Consider the following 24806-nt stretch of genomic DNA (forward strand, 5'->3'; position numbering starts at 1 on the left):
TTGAAATTCTTTGGTGAAATTATGGTTAAAAGTAATTCTGAAGCTGTCGGGTTTGCATTTTGTGATGTTTAGAGAACAGGTTCCCAGTATCGGTTTCTTGTGCTTCTAGAGGCCCAGGTAGTCACCTGCAAAGGAAACGCACTGACCAGCCACAGATACTTCCTTCTCATAGAAAACTATGCTAGCATATTTTACCTTCTTTATTTCTAAAGAATCAAGGAAGTTGTAGCTGAAACTAGGTAAACTGAAGATTTCATTTGGAAGAGTGTGAAGGCTGTATTGTGATACCGTTTGAAAGTTTCTTTGTAGAACTGCAGTGTAAACAGGTGGGCAGAGAACAAGGGCCCTGCTCTGCAAAGCAGCCGCTGGAGCAGTAGGGGTAGGTGGAATGTGTACCATTAGAAATGCTGACACAGTGGTCAGTACTTGCAGTGGCATTAACAGGAGACTGGCATTATTCCTGTGTGATGTTCATAATTATGATGCTAATAGCTTGAGGAATTGCATGTAAAGCCAAGATTCTAGAATGAGGAAATACAAGATATCTTAACACAAACAATTGCAGTGTAGCCATTGAGGTAACTTCATAGTATGTAGTAAAAATTGTATTGCTTGCTTAGAATTTTGAAGATGGATGGGGGGCGGGAAAGTTACATAAAATCCTTGAGTTATTTTACTCTGGAGGAAAATGAGGTGTTTTTAATTATGAGGAAGTGTTTGAAATTGAGTGGTAGTCAAGCATTTTCCCAAGCTAAACCTTGTGTATTCAGATCAACCAATTTAGTCTAAAAAAAAATGTGGCTTCCAAATTCTCAGTGGAAGACAGTGCGTAGGTTTGAGGTACTTGCCATGGCAGTCTGAATGTTCAGGGATTTTTGGTCTTGTGGAATTAGTATGTGTCTTTGGTATAGCCAATATACACATCAAGGTGGGGGTTTTTCCATTTCATGAAAAACAAATGAAAAAAAATAAAATCTTCAAACTGTGACATCAAAGTAATTCTTTGAAACAGTTTCAAGGCCTTCTGAATTTATTTTCTCTGTAGACCTTAAGAGCCTGAACAAATTTAAAGCCCGTATGTATTGAGATTCTAGATTGGATTGACTTTATTTTTCAATACAGGTTCAGATTAAAAAACAACTGAGGAGGAAGGAAGAGGAGGAAAACTGTGCCTGCAGCAAAGGAAAATATAGCCATGCAAAAATGAGAAGCTTTATGAGGTTGGTTGTCCATTGTTCTAATGGAATATTAAAACTATATAAATATCAAATATATTTTATATAAATATAAAAATATAAGAACTGTTTTAAAGTGTACACCCTAGAAAAATCTTTAAAAAATCAAGTTTATTCTAAAAAACTTTTTTCTGTCAGTGGCAGTTTAGCTTTACTTTTAACGCTGATGTAATTACCACTTGAATACTTACAACAGCAAGTGAGAAGTAAGGAACAGCATATTTCTTGCATCTTGCTCTGAAATTTGCATTTTTCAAGCAATTTCTTACTAATTTGAATTCAGATTTTATGGATAGATCATATTGTAACAATATAGAGCTTTTTCTTTGGTTATCTAAACAGACATCCCCTTCCTTGCATGTTATCATAAACATTGGTAGTGTTCCTGTTTTACTATAAAACACAGTTGTAGTCAAGAACTGATTTTATTCTAGTTGGTTTGAGATGGAACTGCGAAAATACTGTTCCTGTTTTGAGAAACTTTATCTTGTCACATTTGCTGCATTGTATGAGAGGAAGCTCAGAATTACAGACAAATTTCACTAAATTGTGATAATCTGAAGTCAGTGTTTAATGGAATATACAATATATACAGAGTTCTCCAGACTGAATTTGAAACATACTCGCTACAGAAAAGATAACTGGATGTAAATTACCTTTTTTAGCTCTTAATAGAAAATAAGTAAGATAAATTGATCTTCATGCCTCGCTGTTCTGAATCGCCATTGACTTTGATATTCTTGAAAGTATTTATGGAAGCAGGTTATAATACCTTTCATATCTTGCCATGAAATCAAGCATTCAGATTTACACAAATTGTGTAAATTGATTTCTTTTTTTTTGGGTTTTTTTTTTTTTACATCTGTAAGCTTTTTGAAGCACTGTGGCTTTTAGTATATGGAAGATGATACACATGCTGCAAATTCAGTTTTAGTGGTGGTCAGAAGTTACTTACACGTGCAAAATAAAAATTCCTTAAAATAAGACCTGATTTTGTTTGATGTGTGTACTCTTAACTTAAATATGCCCAGAAATAACTTTTATATCTTTTCTTAATCTTGCAGAAGAGCTGTATGTCCAGACAGAGGGCCATTAACAACAAAATTAAGCAAAGTTGTGAAGAAAAAATACAGTAAGTTGGTATTTGTCCTCCATTTGCTAGAATTGCAGTTTTTTATTAAGGAACTCTAGAATTTTTCTTGGTGAGCCAGTATTTTCTTTTTTTAATTGCTTACATTTGCATATGAAAACCAAATAGCAAGGAATATAGAGGCGTGGAAGTTCAGAGAAAAATAGCAGTATGTGAAACTACTGTTCTTATTTTACTAGAAAGACTGCCTCTTCACTTCAATTTCAAGTCACAAGTGAAATGGATTTGGTTTTAGCCTGAAGTCATTCTCTGCATCAGAGAGTCGGTGCACAGCTAATGACTGGCTTTTATTTACAGGAAGCTTTTTGGTGAGAGTTCAGACACAAGACACACTTAGTTGTATTTGGGGCTGCTGTTTTGAGAGGCTTGTTTAATAGATACTGTTCAATAGGTGTGTTCATAACATACAAAACTAAGCAAATACCTGAAGAGGTGAAAACTGCTATTGTGAAGGTGCAGGCATTTTAATTTTACTCAGGTTGTATGTAAACACGTTGTAAATACACTTGAGAGAGACATTTTCACTAACCTCTCATTGCATTAATGATATTGTCAAACAATTAAAAACTAATATGCTACTAAAGTTAAGATCAAAGTGGCTTTTTTCTTATTCAATACAGGTAATATTTTGTATGACAAACGAAACAAGAAAGCTTTGTCTGTGAAGATAAACAAGGTTGGTTTTGAGAATGAAACATATGTAAGCATTTTTTTCACGTAAGCATTTTTAAAACTACCTTTCTGCTTATTTTTAAGCTTAACTTCTCTGTTAATTTTAGTATAATCCAAACTGTTACTTTGTCTCTCTTTGTCTTGAAGGAAGTAACTAGAATATAGTGCTCAGTTATATTAGCTTCTCTCTCAGATTAAACGACATTTTGTGGTGGTGAATATTTTTGTTTAGATTAGAATTTTACATTATAAGGTACTGTACCTACTCTGTTTTCATGTTTCTTCACCAAAAGAAGATTATATCAGCTACAAGCTGTTAGCCAAGTACTATTATATGAAGGATATGAAGGTCTTCATTATTTTCATGAAAATACATCGTTATAATCAGCCAAGCAATTTGTTGTATGAATAAGCCATGGATATTACAGCTTGCATCAAGTTGTTATTTTTTAATGGGAGATTACTCCCAATAATCTTTGTGTTTCCAGGTTTCTTGTTTAGTTCATAAATTTTAGCCTGTAACATAGGCTTATAATATGCAGAATTTATAAGGAGCTATAAAGGCTCTTTTGTTTGATTTCTGCCTTCCCTTCTTTCAAAAATACTTTTGTCTCTGGGAGACAAGTTTGTGGTCAGTGCTTTCTTTCTTATAGTTGTACACGTAAATGTGTTTGCATGAAATAGTTTTAGGCCATAAATTTCATTCTGAAGTGTAAATGTCATCGTCATTATTCATCCTTCTCTCTTACCTAAAGTTTAAACATTTGGAGGAAAAACTGTCTTCAGGTTCCTCTCTTGCCTGCTGCCTTGCTTCATGTAGTATATGGACACGTACTACATCCTGTGTCTTTTCAGTTGCTGGTGGCCCAAGTTGTCACTTTTGTTTGAGTGCTTATACACCATATTTCTCAAGGCTGTCTTTGGCTCCAGCCTTCCCTTCCGAGTCAGGTATTCAGAAATTTTGGTTCTGTTACCACATAAAGTTAAAGGTATTTTCCGTGGAATTGAGGAGGTTTTGAACTGGAAGGATAGAGCTTAATGATAGATAAACCTCTAGTTTGACCTCAAGCTTGGTGAATGCTTTCATATCTAGTTTCACTGATTTATGGTGCACTATTTAATAGCATTAATGTCTCAAATGGTACAAGTTGTAAAAAAAAAAAAAGTGCAAAAACAGAAGTAGAGACATTAAAAACATTCAGGAGGAGGTACAGGACTCAATTTTCCAATAAAGTTCAGAAGAATTTAAAAGAAAGCACTGATTTACTAACAACCAATTTATAAGGATATTTGTGGAACATCTGGATAGCTTTTGTAGATGGAGAAAGAATCTTAATGTTCAGAATTACAGTATTTTAAAAATAAAACTGAACAGCTTTTTAGGAGAAACTTTGAATGTGCACACTGATTAAATAGGGCATGTTCCCATCAAAAGCAGCTCTCTGCCCAGGTTTGATGGAGCATATGGATAATGGCTGCATACTTGACACATATCTATATATTGTCAACCATTATGAAGTTTATTTTTCATCAGAGTAAATACATATAGATAGCATACAAAAGAAAATGACGGAAAGACTCTGTAAGTTCTCATCTTAAAATACCAGCCATGGGGAATGAACAGGAATGTTTTAGTCAGATTTGAGGTGGCATAAACCCTTTAGGTGAAAGGATATAAATGGCAAAAATGGGTCAGTGTAGATGAGTGTGTCAGTCTGGTAGTCTGGGAAGAGTGTCTGGAGGTTCATTGTTTAGATCTTACACACACACACACCCCCTGCCCCGGCAGCCAGCCCAGTACACAGCAACAGAGTTCACTGCACACCATGCAAAAGGCAATATACTAGCATACAGCGGGTGGCTAGACATTGTTAACAATTGAAATAGAAGGTGGTGTATTTGTTGAAATATGAAGTGGACTGAGTATTGTGCCTTTATGTGAGGGCCGAGTAAACATATGTGCCAATGAGTCTTCAATTTTTTAATCCTACCTGAAGGCAAAGGAGAATCCCAGCTATTTACATTAGATGCACATTGGTGCATCTTCATGTATTAAATGTTAATTGTTTTATTTTGGATGTCTTTAATTCAGAATTATTTTTTTTTTTTTTTGTAGCCCAGAAGAGAGACCTGCTGGAATGAGTGCTTCAGAACTAATTTCTTCAGCATGCTTCTGGCTGGTGGTAGCAATGAAGAATCCTTTTTTAGCTGTAGAAATGACTGGTTAGTATATACTAATGCTTAATATAAACTGATGGGTTGCTTTATTGTAGATGCTGTGGTTCCTTCTGTTTCTATCTTTATATTCTGCCTCAAAGTATTTTGAAGTTTGGCTGGGTTTGTAGTCATTAATGAAGAGCAGTTAAAGGTTTAAACAAATTTTTGTATTAGTATATTTAAGGGCACACCCCAATTTTTGTCATGTGTTCAGCACTAAATTACTGAAGTGTGTGTTTTTAATCTCACTGATTTAATAGGAGTAAATAAGTTTTATTTTTAGCTCATATTTAAACTCCTTGCTGAATTGAAGCCTTGGGTAGGAAGAGGTTAGACCTACAACAGGAGTTAGCAGAACAGTTAACAATAAATATTCTGTTTCATATCAGAAACAATCTTTTTCTGTTCTTTCTTGACTCCAAACTCCAGGAGGCATACTTTAAACATACATGAAGCAATTTTGCTTAATGAGCCTAATACTTCAGAATGGCTGTAATAAAAACAAAAAAAGGTATTTTTTTTGGTTGAGAAGATGGAAGAAAAAGAACAGTCTAGAAAAACATTATTTGGATAATATGGCCTAATAAAAAAATCATTGTGTCTGAATGTTTTCAGCAGTCTGCATGCAAGATTATTAATTTGTCAAGGATGCAAAGTTTCTTCATCTTTCAACTCCCCAGAAGACACATCTACCCTCCTGTTTTCCATTCTGCCTGCCTCGTTTATTTAGGACTTGTGTTATATTTACCGTGACTGCTTCTTCCCTTTAAACAGTAACCGTGCATCGTTTCATCATGACTGCTGAAAGTTGTAATACAGTTAATTTTTTTTTAAAAAGTCATTGATAGAAGCAATACCGAAATACAAAATTGCCATAGTACAAAGTTATTCTTTTTAACTTTTCATTATTTCAGTACACAATTCATGGAGGTCAATACAGTGATCAGACAGAAGAGACAGGAATTGGAATTGTCCTGTTCATCTGTGATTCCTAGAGTTGAAAGGTATGTGCTTTGGGTTCATAGTGCAAAGGAACTTAATGAAATACTTCAGGTTTGGAATTCAATTAATTCAAATTGCTTTTTGGATAGAATATTGTTTGCTCATAAAACGGTACCATTTCATCATAAAACTAAATAGTGTTCGCATGTAACTTGTTAAATTTTTGTGTATTTGCTGCAGGCTGTTCTTATGACAATAGATTCTTTTCTGTATATCTTCATGGTTTTTTGGTACTTGAGACAAGCTTAGTAACTCCATGACTTGTGCATCATAATATGTCACTTTTTCACAGAAACGTGACTTCAAATATATATTCTATTTGGAAGTTAGTTCAATGTGCTCTTTAAATAATTTCTATCACTAGAAATCAGATTGTTTGCTTTAACATCAGTCAGATTCTGATTTTCCACCTTGAACCCCCTTCTCCACAGGTTGGTTCTAACACTTTCTGCAATTGTTTACAGACAAGTGCATCTAGAAAGAGTTAAGAGGGGTTCTATCAAACAAAACAGCATAAAATATTTATGGTTTTTGTCAGAGAGCAGATGCATGTTAAAACATACCCTAAGGATGTTTTCATGAATATAAAGCAGAAGCATAAAAAATAACTGGTTTTAAAATAACACAGTAAGAACTTGTTTCTGTCTGTAATCTTAATTTCAATACATACCTCTGTACTCTAGGTATGTATACAAAGGCTAAAGACAAAAGAGCAAGTAAAGAGATTTTTAACTATAATTAAAAGTTGTACCTAGGATTTAAATAATAAATTTTAGGTTTTTTACATGTACTTTTCCTTATGGAAGATTTCATTCCTACTCGGTGGTAAATTGAAATTGTAGCTCTATAACTAAACTCTTGGTTTCACCCAAGGTTTGCTGAGCGAGTCTGAATAAGTATATAAATAGTTCGGTAAAAGGAAAGAAGCCTTTACTAAATTGCTGTGTAGACAATTCATCATTTTTCTGCAGAAAAGATTATTCTTCTGCTGAAGTACTAAATCAGTACTCCAGTAGTATAGTCTACAAATGTGGACTAGATTGTTTGTTACAGTGCTATGTTTGGCTTTGAAGAAAGCCAAATGTTTATTGCTTTAACATAACATACCTTGTTCAAACTGTTTTACCAGCTAGGCAATAATACAAGCCTGAAATTAAATGTGAGAAGAAAAGTTTTGTTCGTTGTCAACTTTGCCTTTCTCTCAAACTGTGATAAGGTTGTGTCATGGTGGCCTAATGTTTTGGGTTTGTGCATTGTTTCCAAAGCTCGCTACAAACAGCTGAAATAACTGATGTTAATGTTTTCACTTTTCCAGAATTCCTTTAGTGTCTTATGGAGCTGAAGCTGAGACCTTTCTTCTCACTTCTGCCACAGTGGCAGGGACAACGCTTCCAATAAATATCAGGCCTTTGGAAAACTTTGGTAAACTTTTTTTTTGTAAGTTTTATTTATAGCTCATGTGGAATATTGTTAAAATATGATTCTTTGAAATCCAAGTGGAGTATATAGTAACAGGTAACAGAAAATAAATCTGTTTCGATGCACTTTGGTGCTATTTCAAACCCAGCTGTTTTATTTCTGAAATGAGAATATAGAAGATGAACCAGCCACCCTAAAACCAGCATAAGTGTTCTTCACTTGAAGATCAAAATAATATTTTATTTAACTTAATTCCATTTCTAAATTCAACACTTTCTTTCACGTTACAGCTTCTTTTCCTGTTGTTCAAGGATAAGTCTCATTTTGATACATTATGAATGGCTTGACATAGTTCAGTGCTGTATTGTGCAGTATGAGAAACAAACTGTTTCCTGACCGCGGAAGAGTAGTCAGGAAACAAAAAAATTGATCTCTTTCAGTATGCCTGTAGGCTCTACAGGGCAAAAGTTCGCAGAAGTGCTCAAGCTCCAGGATCCGGCAGGAATTTAGCAGAAGACAAGACGTGGAAGGAATGACCTTCCTCCAGTTACTTTAACAGCCTCTCCATACTCAGCAAGAGTGTAGTTTCCCTTCCAGCAGGCTGCACAAGTTCAAAGAAGTGAAAACAAAGGAATGCTGTTTTTTAAGGCTAGAGTTAATACCTTCTTGAATTGGGAATTACTCTACTTTCACTTGACTAGTAGGCAAAGAGTTGATAATGATTTGGGTCTCTTGGCTTACAAAAATTGTGAGGAAGTGAATTGCTGGGAAGAGTTAAGCAGTAGAAAGATTGTGGAAAAGATGCTTTATTCATTCATATTCCTCATTCTTGTTGATGACGCGTATTTCACCTCCACATTCCCCAGTGAAAAATGGATAGGTTGCTTCCTCAGGCCTCTGGTATTTGGCAGTGCAATTTAACTGATCCGTAACCATTTCTGCTTCTGGTAGTCATGAGTATACATGCTAGCTCATATCTCTTGACTTCCCCTCACCTTTCTACATTCTAACTCACATTTCTAACATTCAGGCTTCTTTGTTAGCATGCACCAGAAGCATTAAAAAAAAATCTCCTCAGAAAAGTGAAGAATATTTAAATAAACCTCAGATTACTTTTCAACATTAGACTATTTAGAACATGTGCGCAACTGCTGTTCACAGTATCAGCAACTGATCTACAAATATTGATGACATTGTGGACTCCTAAGGCAGAACATGCAGCTAAATCCCTTAACACTGTTTTTGGGGAGAAACTGCAGATTTTGAGTTTGAGTCTTTAGCAGGGAAAGAAAAGGAAATTATTTTTTCCAGATATTGTTGTTTTAAAATTTATATGTAGAACTAAATTTTCTCATCTGCTGCTTGATTAGAACTTTGATACTTATAAGTATTCCACGTAATCACTTAAAGGTGTGACTTTGCAATGTGAAATCATCAAGCTAAGAAGACACAGCAAATAAATTCTGAAGTTATTTTTGTATGTTTCCATATGTTCTTGCTACACCTGAACTAAAGTTCAGATGTTGAACATAATATATTGCTTACACTGTAGACAAAGTTGAAGATGGTCATCAAGATTGAATCTTAAAACACTGTAGTATGTTGACACTGAAGTTTTAAGTCATCTTCAGTTTGACTTAAAGACTTCCTGCTGATAAAGAGCATGCAGAAAGTAAGACACAGTGTCTTCGAATTTCCTAGTGAAACTAGGGGATGTTTGAGATGAAGATGTCCCTTGAGGTTTTTGATTACATTCTGTTGAGTGAGTATTCCTTCCCCATTCAGTTTTTATATAGCAACTGGGGAAAAGACAGACATGCATAACAAAAAGTTAGGACAAAAGCAAGGAGAAACCTAACCTGAATACTGTTAAGAGATGCAGGGCAAATATCTATAAAGAAGTGAGCAAGGCCTTCTCTTACAGGAAATATGGGAAATGAAGGAAAAGGCAGAAGATGGAGGAAATGGGACACTGGGGCTTTATGCAAAGGTGGAGAACAGGAGGAAGATAAAAATAGTGATAATAAATGCATACAAAAAAAGGGGGGAAAAAAGCAGACTAGGTCTTGTGATTCTTTCTAAACTGTGCCTGAAAGATGGTAACATAAGCATTGTAATTTTTTTACAATCTTTTTGTCGTCTGCCCACACCTAGTTTTCTATCAGAGTAGTAGTTGACAGTTGCTTCCAGAGTTGTGCAAGGAGGTATACGAATATCAGTGACAGTCATGTAACTGCACTGCCTGAATCTTCCCTGTAACTGCTGCAGTTTTTTTAGATTCTCTTACCATTAAACAGTCTTTTTACTAATTTGACCTGAAAATGCATTAGTGAACCTACCAGTACTATTATGATTTAGGCTGGCATTAAAATATTTTAAAATAAAGATTCAGTGAGCTGAAATGCCTTGTATTTGGTTCAAGTCCAAAGCTTGTGAAGCTTGTCTGTTAATATTTTACAAGTAGTAAAGAATGCTAAAAAGGGGTTTGTGTTTTGCAAATAGACTTTGAAAGTTGTACAAAAATAACTTGCCTTTTAATTCTGCCAGGATTTCCACATTCCACAGGTATCCTGATTTATTTATTTTTTTTTATTGGAAAGTGATTTCTTCCCACTTGAGGAAAATAATCATGGATATTAAAAATCTGTAATGATGTGTAGCATCTGACTTGGTTTTCTGGCTATTGTAATAGGTTTGAAGACGTAGGTAGTCTGGGACAGCCACATATGGTTGAGTAACTGCTGATTAAGCACTGTGAAGTCACTTTCTAACACAATTATTGGTGCGACTGTTAACAGTAGATACCTTAAGTAGTGCTAGTCACCTAAAACTTCTTTGGAAGTTCTTCACCATGCACATTGTTTTCTGTTAAATATGTGGTACCTTCTATAACTGATACTGTTGGTTTTCATTATCTTAAGTGGTAATTTGATCAGTGGACACCCAAACACCACAGCTACATCTTTTTCATGTTCAAGCAAATTATTGTGTGTTTACAAAAGTGGTCAGAGGATGTGATTATAGTTCTGTGCTCTGTTCTGGCTTTTTTTAAGGCTAGCAAGGTGCTTGCAGAGTTAATTCTCTAAGGTTATCAGATTATATGTTTGCATTTAATAGTATCTCATTCTGCTAACAAAGCAGCAAGTGGTAGAAAGAGGCTTTTGTGCTGTTACTTGTCTTATTCATATCTTACTTTCATATGATTTGTTTGAGAATACATTAAACACATATTTTAGTGCAGTAAAAGCATGGGAAATAATAACACTGCACAGAGAGTTAGAATCAAGTGTTAAGTGTGATATGATAAAACCATTGTTAAATCCATAGCAACTAATCTTTCTTAGCAAGTTTCCACTATTCGTGTATGAAATTGAAGCTGTAAAAAGAATTTATTTAAACACCCCATTTTTTTATGCTTTCTGAAATCTACACAAAGTATGAAACAAATTAATGGACAACTCAAGAAATTACTTTAGTCTGAAGTGAGCATTGCATTCAAGTATGTTTACTTAATTATCATTAATCTTTAATTCCTGAGTTGTCCTTCTTAAGCTTTCATAGGTATTAAGAGTACAGTCTGTTCCCTTTGTAGCGAATATAATCCTTGGCTTCCCTACAAAAACTTTGTCAAATTGTGGCTAGCATGAAATAAATTAATGCAGTATCAACACAAGAACTCCTGTGCTGCTATGTATGAATTAGTGTCATTCTTCTTATAGCTTCAGGTTTTTGATGTATCCTAGGCTGCCCCAAAACTTGCAGTCCTTGTTCAGTTTCTTAGATGCTGCAGGCACCGTGGGTTGGGTTCCTGCATTGTGACAATGTTTAAGTCCAGCTTGCCATGGAACATGCAGCATCTGTCTTATAACTGGTGAATGAGTTTGCACTGTCTGAAATTCAATTTTGTAGAGAAGTATGCTGTCATTGCCGCTTCTGATCACCTGATTCCCGTGTGGTCATCCACTGATGGCTGTTCAAAAATGTCACTTTCTGTAGTATTGAGGCTCACTTCTGTAGTATTGAGGCTTCACTGCCAGTAGACCTGCATTATAGAATGGCAGGATCTGCTATATGTTAGCAGTGTTGTGTGGTTAACTTACTTGTTTTCTAACAGCTTAAATGCTGACTGTCTTTGAAGAGCAATATCAATAGCAGTTTAATTGTGAATGCCATTACTGGCCAGGTAGCCATATCTGTGCTGCCAAAACGTGTGTTCAGATGTCAAATGAGTCACTTGTGAGCTTGATGCTGTTCTTTTTTTTATAAAAAAGAAAGTCTGCATTAAAAAAATTATGTTGTAGCAGCATTTTATACTAAATTTTAAGTTGCATTATTTGAGGATATCTGTTAAATGGGAGAAGGTCATCTTAATGTTCTTCACTGTGTTTGGATAAATGGTTGTTATCAAACTTTAATGTGTTTTGCTTTTATTAAGAATCTTTAGGCAAAGGATACGTGGTTGCGTGTACCCAAGAAGGAGAAGAGAAAAAGCAAGCTTCTGGTTCATCGGGCGCTAGAGGAACTAGAAGGAAATCAGTTAATACTACTCCTAGAAGAAGATCTGCACGAAACAGCAAAAATGAGACTCTGGGTCAATCTCGGAGCTCACCGCGATCAAGCAGTTCTGTATGTGGTGCCCCTGATGGCAATAACCTATCTCTGAATAAGTCTTCAGAATCAGAGAAGGCTCCTCCAAAACGGAAGTCTAAAAGAACACTTAAACAACAAACACCTGTGGTTAAAAAGAAACTGAGAAGTTCTGCACGTTCTGAAAAATCGCCCAGTGATTCAGTGGAAGATGATGACATTGCTGAGTCTGAAGCAGTTCTAACATTAGATAAAGACCATCAGTCAGATAACGAAAGCAATAACACGAGCCTTCCACAAAAGAATAACACAGGAACAGAATCTGCTAATGGATTGGAAAGCTGTAGCGAACATGTAGAAATTGAGGAAACTAGAGGAGAATGTGACAAAGATGAAGATGCTCTAGGCAATGCGGATGTAAGTTTTCCTGTCCAAGAACCTCCAAGCCTAACTTTAGGAGGTGAAAGTCAGGAATTCGAAGCCAAAGGTGTTACTGAAAAAAATGTGGAACTTAAGGGTCAGGACATCTGTGAAAATACTGTTGAACAAATTGAAACAGTAGCTAGTCCCAAAGATGAAGTATGTGACTGCACAACTTTTGAAAAAGTAGATCAGACATTGTGTAGTCCTCAAAATGAATTAATGGAGAATGTAGAAACTTTGACAAAAATAGATCAATCTGGTCTAGAAAATGAATCGTTGGAATATCCAGAAACTATGGTAAAAGATCAGCCATTAGAAAGCCCCAGAAGTGAATTGCCTGAGCATCCAGAAGCCATAGAAGTAGATGATTCTGAGGCTGAAGAAAAAACAGTGGTAGACTGTGCAAGTACAAATATTCAAAACTTAAACACTGTTCAAGATGAAGAACCAGATGCGTTAATACACAGTATTTCTACGGACAGTACATCAGAACAATCTTTAAACGAGAACACCATGCCAAAAAGTGAAGAGGGTAGAACTTCAGTGTCACCCCAGGTGAATGCTGAGCATAAACATTTTGGTGAAGATAACAATGAAATGATACCGATGGATTGTGACTCATTTTGCAATGATCATAGTGAGCCTCAGATTGAGCAGTTACCACCAGTTGAAAGTACAGAGCAAGGAGAAGTGAACTTACAGTGTGATGTGGGAAACTGTACACCAGTTACAGGACTTTCTGATGAAAAAGGTGAAACTATTCTTCAAGAAAGAGAGTGCCAGTCAGAACTCAAAAAAGAGAAAAAGACTCGAACTAGAAGATCTAGGTTTCACTCTCCGTCGACAACTTGGTCTCCTTCTAGGAGAGAGGGCAGGAAATCTCAGTCACCGTCCCCTAAAAGGGAGATGGCCAGAGACAGGAGCTTACAATCACCCAGAAAGGAAACTGTGAGGGAGGGAAGGAGATCCTTATCTCGTTCTCCAAAGAGAGACACGCTCAAAGATGAGAAAAAAACACCATCTCGATCTCCCAAAAGGGAAACTGTCAGGGAAAGCAGGAGATCATCTTCTCAGTCAAGAACTAAGGATTCATCTCCAAGGCAAAAATCTAGATCTCGAAGCAGTGATAGAGATAGTCAAAGAAGAGATCGTGACAGAGAAAGAAGAAGTAGGAGGTGGTCTAGGTCACGGTCACGATCTAGGTCAAGATCACGATCTAGGACAAGAAATAAAGGTTCTTCGTTCTCTAGAAATGAGAGGGACAGCCACTCACCTCGATGGAAAGAGAGGTGGGCTAGTGACAGCTGGAGGAGTCCCAGAGGAAATGATCGATACAGAAGAAGTGATCCAGAGAAACAGAATGAAAGTTTTAAAAAAGAAAAGGACAATACAGAAAAAAACAATGATGAACAGTGTTCTTCAGAGAAACGCAGGAATGATTGTCCAGACTGGGTAATGGACAGGATAAACTCCGTTCCTGAAGTCAGGATCAGAGAGAGAGAGAAACCACATTGGGAAGACAGCAGGCATGATAATTCAGGACACTCTTGGAATAAAAACTTTGGTTCGGGTTGGATTTCGAATCGAGGGAGAGGTCAGCGTGGCCGAGGTGGGCGTGGAAGAGGTGGTTTCATGTACAGAGACCAGAGTGAAAATCACTGGCAAAATAGAAAACCTCTCTCAGGGAACTCAAATGGTTCTGGGAATGAAACTTCCAGGTTCCCAGAACATCAGCCATACAAGCGTAAGAATGAACAAGATTATTCTTTTGATACACCTGCTGACAGATCTGGGTGGACATCTGCATCCAGCTGGGCTGTAAGAAAGACTTTACCTGCTGATGTGCAGAATTATTATTCAAGGAGGGGACGCAATTCATCAAGCCCACAGTCTGGATGGGGAATGAGACAAGAAGAGGAGACACATGAACAAGGTATTTATAGTTTTGAAACATAAATAGCTTAGTCACGGCTGCAATAGCTGAGTAAAATCCTAGTCACATTGTCCTACTTCAATCTGATTAGTTCTTCAAAATGATTTTTGGGGTGAATCCATACTCTTTTTGGAATATGGAGGGGTTTAAGTGTGGAGTTCGGGAATTTCTTATGCTTTGATGGCTCTTTGGTTTTGCTTGAAGTCAAAGTTAGGGTTTAAGGACTGTGCATCTGAAAAGTGCTAGTCAAGTGAATCTGTTCGGCTGAAGAGAAAGCATATACTCTTTAGCATCTGCACACCTTTTAAAATGAATTTTATTTTTTTTTCAAGGAGACTTGCATTTGCCTGTGAAGACACATGGTAGATTCTAGAGATGACAAATCACTATGTTGACATTTATCTTGCTTCTAAAGAAGAATTTTCCTCTTTAAATCTTAAAAAAAACCCCAAAAACTAGGGAGATTCATAAATGCAAAATTGGTACTTTTACTGTACTTCATTAAAATTCTTCTAGTGCCTCAATAGAAGTCTAATATTTTTGAGTATTTTATATCTAAAAGATAACTGCCCTAACAGAAGTAAGCTTTTTGGTAGAAAGTGAGTTAACTATGGATGAGATTGATTCTGAGTAGCTAAGAAGTCATACAGACTATTAATGCCCTGAAACATTAATAATCTTATAAGACAGACACGAATTGTATTTAAAAACTATTAGATCCAGTTCTGAAGTCAACCACATTTGTACTTTACCATTGTCTCCTAGTTCTGTCTTTCATTTTTGTCCATTTTCATCCTATGTGCCAGCAGTTTTCTCCCTTTTTTCAAAGACAACTGCATCAGTGTCTTTTGAGGCAACTTTGTCAACCTTCAGTCTGCTGCAGGCAAAATTTATCAAGCCTTTAACTGAAGGTATGGTGGTGTTTGCAGGCTTTATTTCACATTGTTGAGGAGCAATCATGCTGTTATATTTACTTTTGGAACCTGAATTCAGCTGAGAATAGTACAACGATCTCTCAAAACTGGATAAAATGGGCTAGGTTGGCACCATGACATGGTCCCGGGCCACATGGTCCTCCTGGGTAACCTGCTTTTGCTGACCCTGCTTGAGCAGGGGGTTTGGACTGGGCCATCTTGGTAGGTCCCTTCCAACCTCAGTCATTCTGTTATCCCGTCATCTTATAAAAGGTTATTTGGGGTGAATCGTAAGGGTTTAAATACCAATCACTGTGAATTAGGTGACAGGGTTGTTCAAGAAAGGAATTCTAAGGGAGGACATCTGAACTATAACCCAACAGCTATTTCTCAGAATGAGTTTCTTGACTTTTGCTTGTATCTGGATTTTAACTTTTTGGCTTCTGTTGACGATAGAATGAGATATTGAAGTAATTTTTTTAAAGTGCCACCCCAAGAAGTTATTTTTACTTTTAGGCTTTACCTGTTGTACCATTACAGGGTTGTTGAACAACTCTTTCCAAATATGAACATTGGTGAAATTGGTTGAGGGTGATTTTAATATTCAGTGGGGAAAAAAACCAGCAGAGTATTTCTATAATTAACAGAAATGTTCCAATGAGTATGTGTGAATCAGGCAAAGGGGAGCAGAGAACTGTATATGTGATAATGCACGACTAACCTTCTGCAATTGCAGAAGCTGGATAAGTTACGTTGCCTTCCTGTTCTTTGGTGGAAAGTTACTGTTTCATTGTGATGAAATAATTTATTAGCTGTGCTATGGGAACAAGTAAAGAAAATAGGAATTCAAAATGCAGGCTTCCATAGTAACCTGAACTACTTAAACTCAGAAACTAGCATTTGGCTCCATGACCTGTCTGGCGATGAGTGCTGTGTAATAATGTAATGCAATAGCTTTAAAATATTCTGATTATAGAAAGCTTTTTGATAGTCCATGAAGGGTTTAGACACGTGGATCCACTTCTGCTTTATGAAGTAAGGATCTTCTACTTAATATATTGTTGTCTTTTTCTTTTGATAGATCCAAACCTCAAAGACCAAGGCAACCAGCAAAGTAATGGTTCTCAGTTACCAAAAAATATGATGCAGCAGCAACAAATGAATGTAATGCCACAAGTGAATGCACAGCACCAACCTATGAATATCTTTCCGTATCCAGTGGGTGTCCATCCTCCCATGATGAATATGCCACAAAATCCTTTCAACATCCACCCTCCGATGCCCATGCACCTCCCTACCGGAGTGCCTCTCATACAGGTAGCTGCTCCCACAAATTTGTCTCAGGGATTACCTCCGCCTCCACCTCCACCCCCACCATCTCAACAAGTCAGCTACATTGCTTCACAGCAAGATGGAAAACAATTGCAGGTATGCTTTATCAGAAGCCGTGGCAAGAGCAGTATTGATGTAACATCAGTTAAGGGTCTCTTACATTGAATACCATCGTCTTGATAAATATATATACTTGCAGTTTCTTTCTCTCTTGCCTGTCGTCTTCCACGCCACACCAAATTTAGAGTGGAAGTATCCATGACAATATGGGTTGTTCTGGGGCTATAGCTTTTAAATAATAATACACAATACCGTAACTGGGTTTTTGTGGTCACGAGGTGTTCCAGCTGGTAAAGGAACACTGAAAAATTATCAATATTGTCCATTACATTTTTCTCCGTAGAAGTGCCCTGTTCCCAAAACTAAGTTTCCCCTTCAAAACTGATTTTTAAGCATTAGGAAATGCTTGAATTCCCTTGCAGCAGTGTGTACGAAGTGACCTAAATGTCCTTGTTGCAGTTCTCATCCCATGGGGTGTTATCAGCAGAGGAAAATTATCAAGTACTTCATGGCACCTGTTTGTTCCATACTTCCATTCTCCAGCTGTCACTATCTCGCCGCTTTCCCACACACACACATTTTTTTCTATTCTGTGTAATCTTTTGAGCCTTTTTGTTAATAATTTCCAAGCTTTCTTTGGTGTGTTTTACTTCCTCCTCGCGTGATTTTCCTGTTTTTGCATGCCCTGTTTGAGACCTAACTCCCACTTTATTTCTCCAGTTTCAAAAAGACTTGCTGTGCTTGGGGCAGGTCAGACCATCTTTTTGTGCGTTTTATGATATTTTAAAATAATCTTTGTGTACGTAAGCTCCTCCTGTAGCCAGCTGTTAATATTAAGAGCTTTTATATCAGGAAAAGGAATAGGAACAACTTCCAGGAGGATGCATGATCCTGCAAGGAGCTGTAACACTGCATTCTGTGAGGCGGAAAGGGCTCTTTAGGGGTTGACTGAGGTCTGTGCTTTTCTTCTGTTGCAGGCTGCCTGCTCTAACCTAAAAACCTTTCCCTTGCATTCCAGGTTGAAAAAGTGATGTTCTAGAACATCAATGATTTTTAACACTGTTTTCTTGCATCATCTCTAAATATTTGAAGTGATAAACGGCCTAGATTCTTTTCACTTTCAGCTGCTGTTACACGTTCATGTTCGTTAACTTAGAACAAAAGGAGTTAGGTACTGTGGGGGGGGTTACAGGCCATATGAATACTCTGCAAGGTAAAACAGTAAGGTACTATTGGAAGTAAAATGCTGGTAGATTGCTTGCTGATTTGATTAATGCCTGCTGTCTGTAATAAAATATTTTTGCAATTGGGAAGTCAGTGGGTTTAACCTCTAAAAAGTCAGAACACGGGATACAAAACCTATGTAAAGTACAGTATCTAGTGCAGCAGTAAATACGTTCCTATGAAGTCTGTGTATTGCTGAATAATACAGTTACATATTAGTAAAGCCCCTGGTGTATTTGGTTTTCTTACTTGCTTTTGTGGAGCTGCTTTTTGGAGCTACTGCTGCGTTTTCTTTGAGCTTTCATTGAACAAGTCCTTGGTGGCAGCACAACAGAAATGACAGAATACTGCAGGACTCCACCTGTCCTTCCTATTGAAAGGAAGAGAGCGCATTGGCAAGGGTTAGCATGCTGATTATAACAGCTTAGTATCCGTGTCATTTCCAAGACATTCAAATTCCTGTTTCATTATTTTCCATCTGGATAAATGTAGATGTGAAAAAAGTAATGGTGATGGCCTGCAAAAAAAAGTAGCATTTAGGGTAGCCTGCCAGAAGCATGCCGGGAGGATGCGTTCTTGGCTTTTGCTAAAAATGACCTCCATCTGGGGTCTGAGAGCTACTTAATTTCGCAATTCCAAAGTATCAACAGTGTCTGCGGTCTTTTGGTGGTGTTTGGAAATGTACAGAACGTGGCTTTTCCTGAAGAACAGATCCTGGTGCTTCAACCAGCATTTCACCTCTAGCCTCGAGTAGACTTGTAGCTGTGTTTGCATTTGAAATTCATTCACAAGTTCACATTTTCTGATAAGAAACATGAAAATATATGTTTTCAGAGCAATATTGTTATGATGCAGGAATGCAAGTGTGGTTTAAAAATAACTTCATGCGTGTCTGCTTGGGCGCTGATTTGTAAAAAAAATGTTAATCTGATTTACAAAACAGGTCTTCCTCTACACTCCCGCGACAAATAGAGAGGTGTTCTGCAGCCATCGCTTTCCTTCCCCTTGTGCTAACACCCTCCCTGCCTATTAGCAGGGTGCTTTGTTTACTTTGTTAGTGGGATCAGAGAAGGAATCTGGCAGCCACAGTGATGACATGGAGGATGCTTTACTTTTCGAGCTTTATGGTTTGGGGGTGGTTTTTTTTCTCCTTTGAGTAGATCTGATATAATGTGTGTACCTTCCGTAATAACTGCCAGCGTGGAGATTAGCTAATGAACCAAAGAATGTGGTGTTCATGCTCTTTCTATAGTTGCTGAGACTTCTAGAAAGGCACGCTGTCATACTGAAGGATAATGTATTAACTGCTGATAACTTTTTAAAACAGGGTATTCCAAATGCTGCTCATGTAAGTAATAATATGAGTGCTCCAGCCCTGCCTGCCTCAACAGCAGTCCTGGGAAGTGTGGGGACAGTTCAGGGACCAAGTTCGGGTAATGCAACGTCATCAAGTCACGTCAAGAGCTGTAATGCAGCTGTAAAATTGGGAGAAAACAAAGCAAGTGTAACAGTGGAAGCCAGTGCAGATAGCTCAAAGAAGGACCAGGCAAGTTCAAAGTGTATTTATATATACTATCATATATTTTTATATAAAATACATATAATTTTTTTATACATTTTATATACGTATAAAATGCAATATACTAAAAAATAGCAAACTGTGGCAGTACACCTTCTGTGTAATATAGTTGATACCAATGTGTATGTGATACTTCCATGGCGGCTGTAGGACAAACCAGCAAGCTGACTTTTTTTAATGTAGTCTTTAAAGCAGCACTGATGAATATTGCTTTAATTGCTGTGGGACAGCATTCTGTTGTTAGTAAAACACAGACAGCTCTCATGAGAGCTGAAATGTGAGGGGACTATTGTTTTCTAGTCTTTGTAGTGACTTTTTTCTGTAGAGTTTTAATTTATGATTGATTAAGATACCTATGCAGACAGTGAAAAATAACACTTGTTTGTTTTTTTTTTCATCAGAAACTGTTAATTCAAGAAAAAGCAGCACAGGAGGTCAAACTGGCTATTAAACCTTTCTACCAAAATAAAGACATCACTAAGGAAGAATATAAAGAAATTGTGCGGAAAGCTGTAGATAAAGTAAGTTGATCTAGTAATCTCAAATGCGTACATTGCAGTTGCGGTAGGGTTTGGGGTGGATTCCTTGATCTTGTGGGAACAACTGGAAGCTGCTGGGAATGGGGAACAGGACAAATAAAAAAACTTTATCCATCCACAAGAGACTTCTTAGCTCCTCAGAACGTAACTCATTGTTGAAAGAGTTGAATGGGAATTCAGAAGTATTTGGTAAGCAATTGGGAAGTACTAGGAGTTTCCAAAGTTGTTCTGCCCGAGATGGAGAAACCTGGGGGGGGGGGTGTTGGCAAAATAAATAAATAATGTGAAACAGTGGCAAATCAACAGAAATGTTTCAAACACTTTTTTTTTTCCTTTAAAATTGCTGTAGGTTTGTCATAGCAAGAGCGGAGAAGTTAATTCTGCAAAAGTGGCAAATCTAGTGAAAGCGTATGTAGACAAATACAAACATTCACGGAAGAAAAATCCTGAAGAGGCAGTCTCCTGTGAAAAGAAGTAGAATATGTTTTCAGTTTTTAATTTTATTCTATCTTCAAAGTGCAATTTCAACATGACCAGTTAAGTGAAAATTGTACGTGACAGTGATTTGAATCTGAGTTTAATAAAATTATTTTTCAATGTAGTATATAATGTTTTGTTCTAAAGAAATATAGATCTACAGGGCAACTTCTTTATTCCTTTTTAAAAACAGATGTCTAAAAAAAATAAAGGTGTAAAGAAGAATCATTAGGAATGTATGATTGTGTGGATACTTAGATGTACAGCATTTTGACTTGAATAACAGAGTGCGTTAAATTAGAAAGTTCTGAGTACATTGGTTTTGGAACAGGTATGTACAGTACATGTAATCAGCCAGATTAATTTTTTTTCTTTTGATTTCTCCCTAATTATAGCAAAGATAAAGTATTGCATTGACAAATATTTCTAGCGTTAACTGGACAGGCTGAATGCAGGGGTCACAATGTGTATATAAAAAAAGCACATGGACTTGTCTGAACAGAAGAACTGTTTAGATTTTTAAAAAGAAAAACAAACAGTAAAATGCAGTGCTCAGAACCACGGGTGCTGCACATCTGTTGTAACACCAAATAAAAATTATGCTGCTCGGGTTTGTTTGTGACGTTTTTCAATTTGTTTCAAGATAGTGGGATGAACTTGAATAATTTTTATGTGCTGAAAGCCCTCAATCACCACACACCCGACAACCTCAGTTCATGTCTAACCCTGCCTTAGCTAGTATGGAGTTAGAGGCTAGAGCTGGATCTTCAGAAACATGAACTAGTTTATTCTTCAAGTAAAATCAAGGAAGCTGGAATTGGTTGGTAGGCTCCCAGTTGGTCAGAGACCACCAGTTGTGCCAGTCTGAGCTGCATAGTACTTCATTAACTAGGGACTGGAGCGTGGAGCATCAGGCTGGTGTCACTGAATGTGTGCAGTCTGAAGTCACGTGCAAAAGCTTTTCTACTTCCCTGAGCACTTCTATGTGGAGAGGTTAGTAGAGGTACCACAAGCATTTTAAAACGAGATGTGGGGTCAGTGGCTGTACTAGGACAGCGCTGAGGTTGCAGCACAGAGGGTTACTGGATGTACGGGCTCCTTACGGAAAGAACAGCTTGGGATCCTTCCAGATGTGAGTGGAAAAGGAGCCTTGCTCTGACATAGAAATATTTGTTCCTTTACTCTCAGCGCTGTTAAAATTTAAGCACTCCTCCTCCAGGTCTGCCCTGCAGTAACAACCTTTGGTGTTGGCTGAGCCTGGCTTCTGCTCCAGCCCAAAATCTCCTGGCCCAAAAGCATGAATAAACCATTCTGACAGGAAGTATCAGTCGAGTTTTCTGAGCAATTACCTCTTCCTAGCCAGTAGTTCTCAAATTAACTGGTCTTGGCAGAAAACAGTCTTACCCTGTAAGTAACTTTCGCAGAAGCTTGTGGATGAAATCAGGGATGTACACCCCTGTACACACACATGATTATATATAGAGATGTTATGTGGTAAAAAAAAAAAAAAAGTGGTGTTTGTCACAAATGCTCACTTCGTTTAACTAAACCTTCTTCAGACTTAATGAAGCATTTGACTGTCTATATTTATTTTTGTGTGCCTAAATAAAAAGACTATGTAAATTAGAAACAGATATAATACATTTTCTACACTCAAGCCAGGTTTTAGATTTTTCAAAGTAAATACTCAGTTTTACACTGTGGTAGCCATTTGTATGCTCTCTTGAACTATTTTAAGCTAAAATTGGTTAGCACTTTTTGAAAAACGTTGTAGCGAATTGCTATGTCTATCAGGCCATGCGTACTTATTTTTATTACATTTTCCTTCTCTGAATTTTAATAACTTTTTATATCTTTTTACTCTATACAGTTGAGCCTTGCTATAAAGCTCCTTTCAGGAGCCAGGTAAATGTTTTGTGGGTTTTTTTCCCCTTTTAGAGGAGAGGTGGAAATTGGGTGGGAAGGAACAATGGAGGATTTAAACTGGGAAGGTGGGAGGGAGGGGTCATTAATCTTTTGTTTTGCAGCTCCTGGCTGGAAGATAAGCTGTCACTTGCTGCCACGTTGTTGGGGCAGTGACTATAGTGATGCTCCACTGTATTTCAAAACATAATGAAGAATATCAGATAGAGTAGCATGTGAACAGTAACTTGATTTTTTACTTCAGAACTTACCAGAAAATATGCAGTTTGTTACAATTTCTATGTTGAATTAAAAAAATGAATTGCCTTAATAACATAGACTGTCCTCCTTATTTTCCCCAAAAAGCAGTAAGGTCTCTGTGGGGGCAACTGCCCCAGAAGGCCTGTACTTTAACCTCGTAGTCAAGTTTTTGTTAAAATAGTATGAAAGCTATATTTTTATTTATTGAAACTCCTTGTACTGAAAGTCCCAACGTGCGCTAGCACTGAAGGCAAAGCGATGGGGAGGCCAAGCCCCCTTGGTACCTCTAGGATATTGGTAATTCATTTGATCCAAATTGCCTTGAGGAAAACAGTTACGAAACTGTATACCTTCTGTGAACTTATGCAAATCAAGAGGGTTTTCCTTGCACTCCTTCCACTGTCTCACTGTGCATGCTGCTTGAATGTCTCATCCTGAAGATGTCTCTTACGAGCACAGTGGCTGTCCAAAGTCCACAATACGCTGTTTGTAGCAAAAGGCTGGAGTGCCATCTACTGAAAAAAATACTCTAAAAACTAGTTTTGTGTAGTCCTTAACAGTTTCTAATAAATTCTTTTCACTAAGCTGGCAGTAGTCCGTGTTTGGTCTTAAATGATTATGGCTCAAGTGGTTTAATTCAGACAGCAATGTTATTGCTGTGACTTCTATGCATTTGCATATTTAATCTTGTTCCGTGTTGTCTGGGCTCCCACTCCTGCACATCGTGTTTGCATTCACCTGGCGTGTCTTCACCCTGCCTTGCCTGTTTGCAGATGCTCTAGGCTTAAAAAAACCAAGAACCCCAAAACAAAACAAATGGGTGTAGCGGTATGTCCATTTACTGCAGGCGCTGCCTTGGTGACTCCAGGGACTGGCTACTCCTGCCAAGAGTTGTGGGGCTCAGCGTGTGTTCTACAACCTGCTCTGTGGACCAAAAGGGCACAGCTCAAACCAGCCAGGCTGTGTCCTGCGCGCACTGCAACAAAATAGGCCGGTGGCAGTTCAGCATGTGCTAGCCTGCGGGCCGGGGGCTGTCTGCCAGGCGTCGCTTCACTGCCCAGGGTTAACCCCACCTACTGTGAGGAGGTGCCGCTGCCACTTACTGTGAGGAGAGTAACGCAGGCACAAGCCGCGCGGCCCTGTCCTTCGGGGTGGCTGCCTGGCTGCTCGGTGACGTGCGAAGAAGCTTTGTTAAATTTGGGTTGGTTTGGCAGGGTGGTAAAATCCAAGGGGGGAAAGGATCGCTCCTATCCTGGTACTGTCCGGGTGGTGTTCCTGGCTCTGCGTTTACTAAATTTACTGATCGATCGGCATGTGGGCTCAGGAAAGAGCACGGCGCTTTGAAGGGCGAGGGTACATACTAAGGTCAAGGCTTGAGGGGCTCGGTGAGGGTGTTCACCAGGGAGAGGCAGGCTCAGAGATGTCCGTTCCTTGAGGCCAAGTCTCCAGCAGGAAGAGCAGCACTCGGAGGCACGTCCGGCAGCTGTGACCATCTAGTGCAGCTGGGCGAGCGAGACCGAGCCAAGGAGGGATTTGTCAGTCTTGACAAATTCGTGACCTCAAGCGGGCAGAGATACAGTTAAGACCACTGCGTTGGAGGCTGACGGAAGACGTGCTGAAAAACGTAATTTCGAAGAAGGGAGAGTCCTGAAGAGGAAAGTAATTTAAACAAACTGATCACAGTTAATTAATAATTTATTGCCTAAATTGTACGCCAGTCTTGCTTCTACACACCTGCTTGGGGGCACGGACCTTTTCAAGCATCCCAACAGCACAAATCGCCACTTCATCTACAGCTGCAAAGAGCTTTTCGCCACAGTCGGTAGACTGTGTCCACCACCCCCACCTCAGCCTCCACCTGCAGTTTGCTGCACGCTGCA

General features: G+C 38.0%; 1 protein-coding gene across 3 annotated transcripts in view; it reads left to right on the top strand.

Moving 5' to 3' along the window:
• The window catches only part of SCAF11 (SR-related CTD associated factor 11), a 50538-nt gene extending 27028 nt beyond the window's left edge, over positions 1–23510 (top strand). For 2 of the 3 annotated variants that reach the window (XM_056341234.1, XM_056341236.1), the window contains exons 5-15: positions 1123–1220; positions 2300–2367; positions 3006–3085; positions 5174–5280; positions 6189–6278; positions 7592–7698; positions 12131–14638; positions 16634–16980; positions 19496–19714; positions 20149–20268; positions 20636–23510. In XM_056341234.1, the coding sequence (XP_056197209.1) occupies positions 1123–1220; positions 2300–2367; positions 3006–3085; positions 5174–5280; positions 6189–6278; positions 7592–7698; positions 12131–14638; positions 16634–16980; positions 19496–19714; positions 20149–20268; positions 20636–20764 (3873 nt within the window). In that variant the 3' untranslated portion in view covers positions 20765–23510. The remainder of the gene's footprint in view (positions 1–1122; positions 1221–2299; positions 2368–3005; positions 3086–5173; positions 5281–6188; positions 6279–7591; positions 7699–12130; positions 14639–16633; positions 16981–19495; positions 19715–20148; positions 20269–20635) is intronic. The other variant, XM_056341235.1, reaches the window with a different exon arrangement.
• Positions 23511–24806: the final 1296 nt, after the last annotated feature.

The sequence above is a fragment of the Falco biarmicus genome, chromosome 5 (assembly GCF_023638135.1).
Source record: "Falco biarmicus isolate bFalBia1 chromosome 5, bFalBia1.pri, whole genome shotgun sequence".
NCBI classification, from domain to species: Eukaryota; Metazoa; Chordata; class Aves; order Falconiformes; family Falconidae; genus Falco; species Falco biarmicus.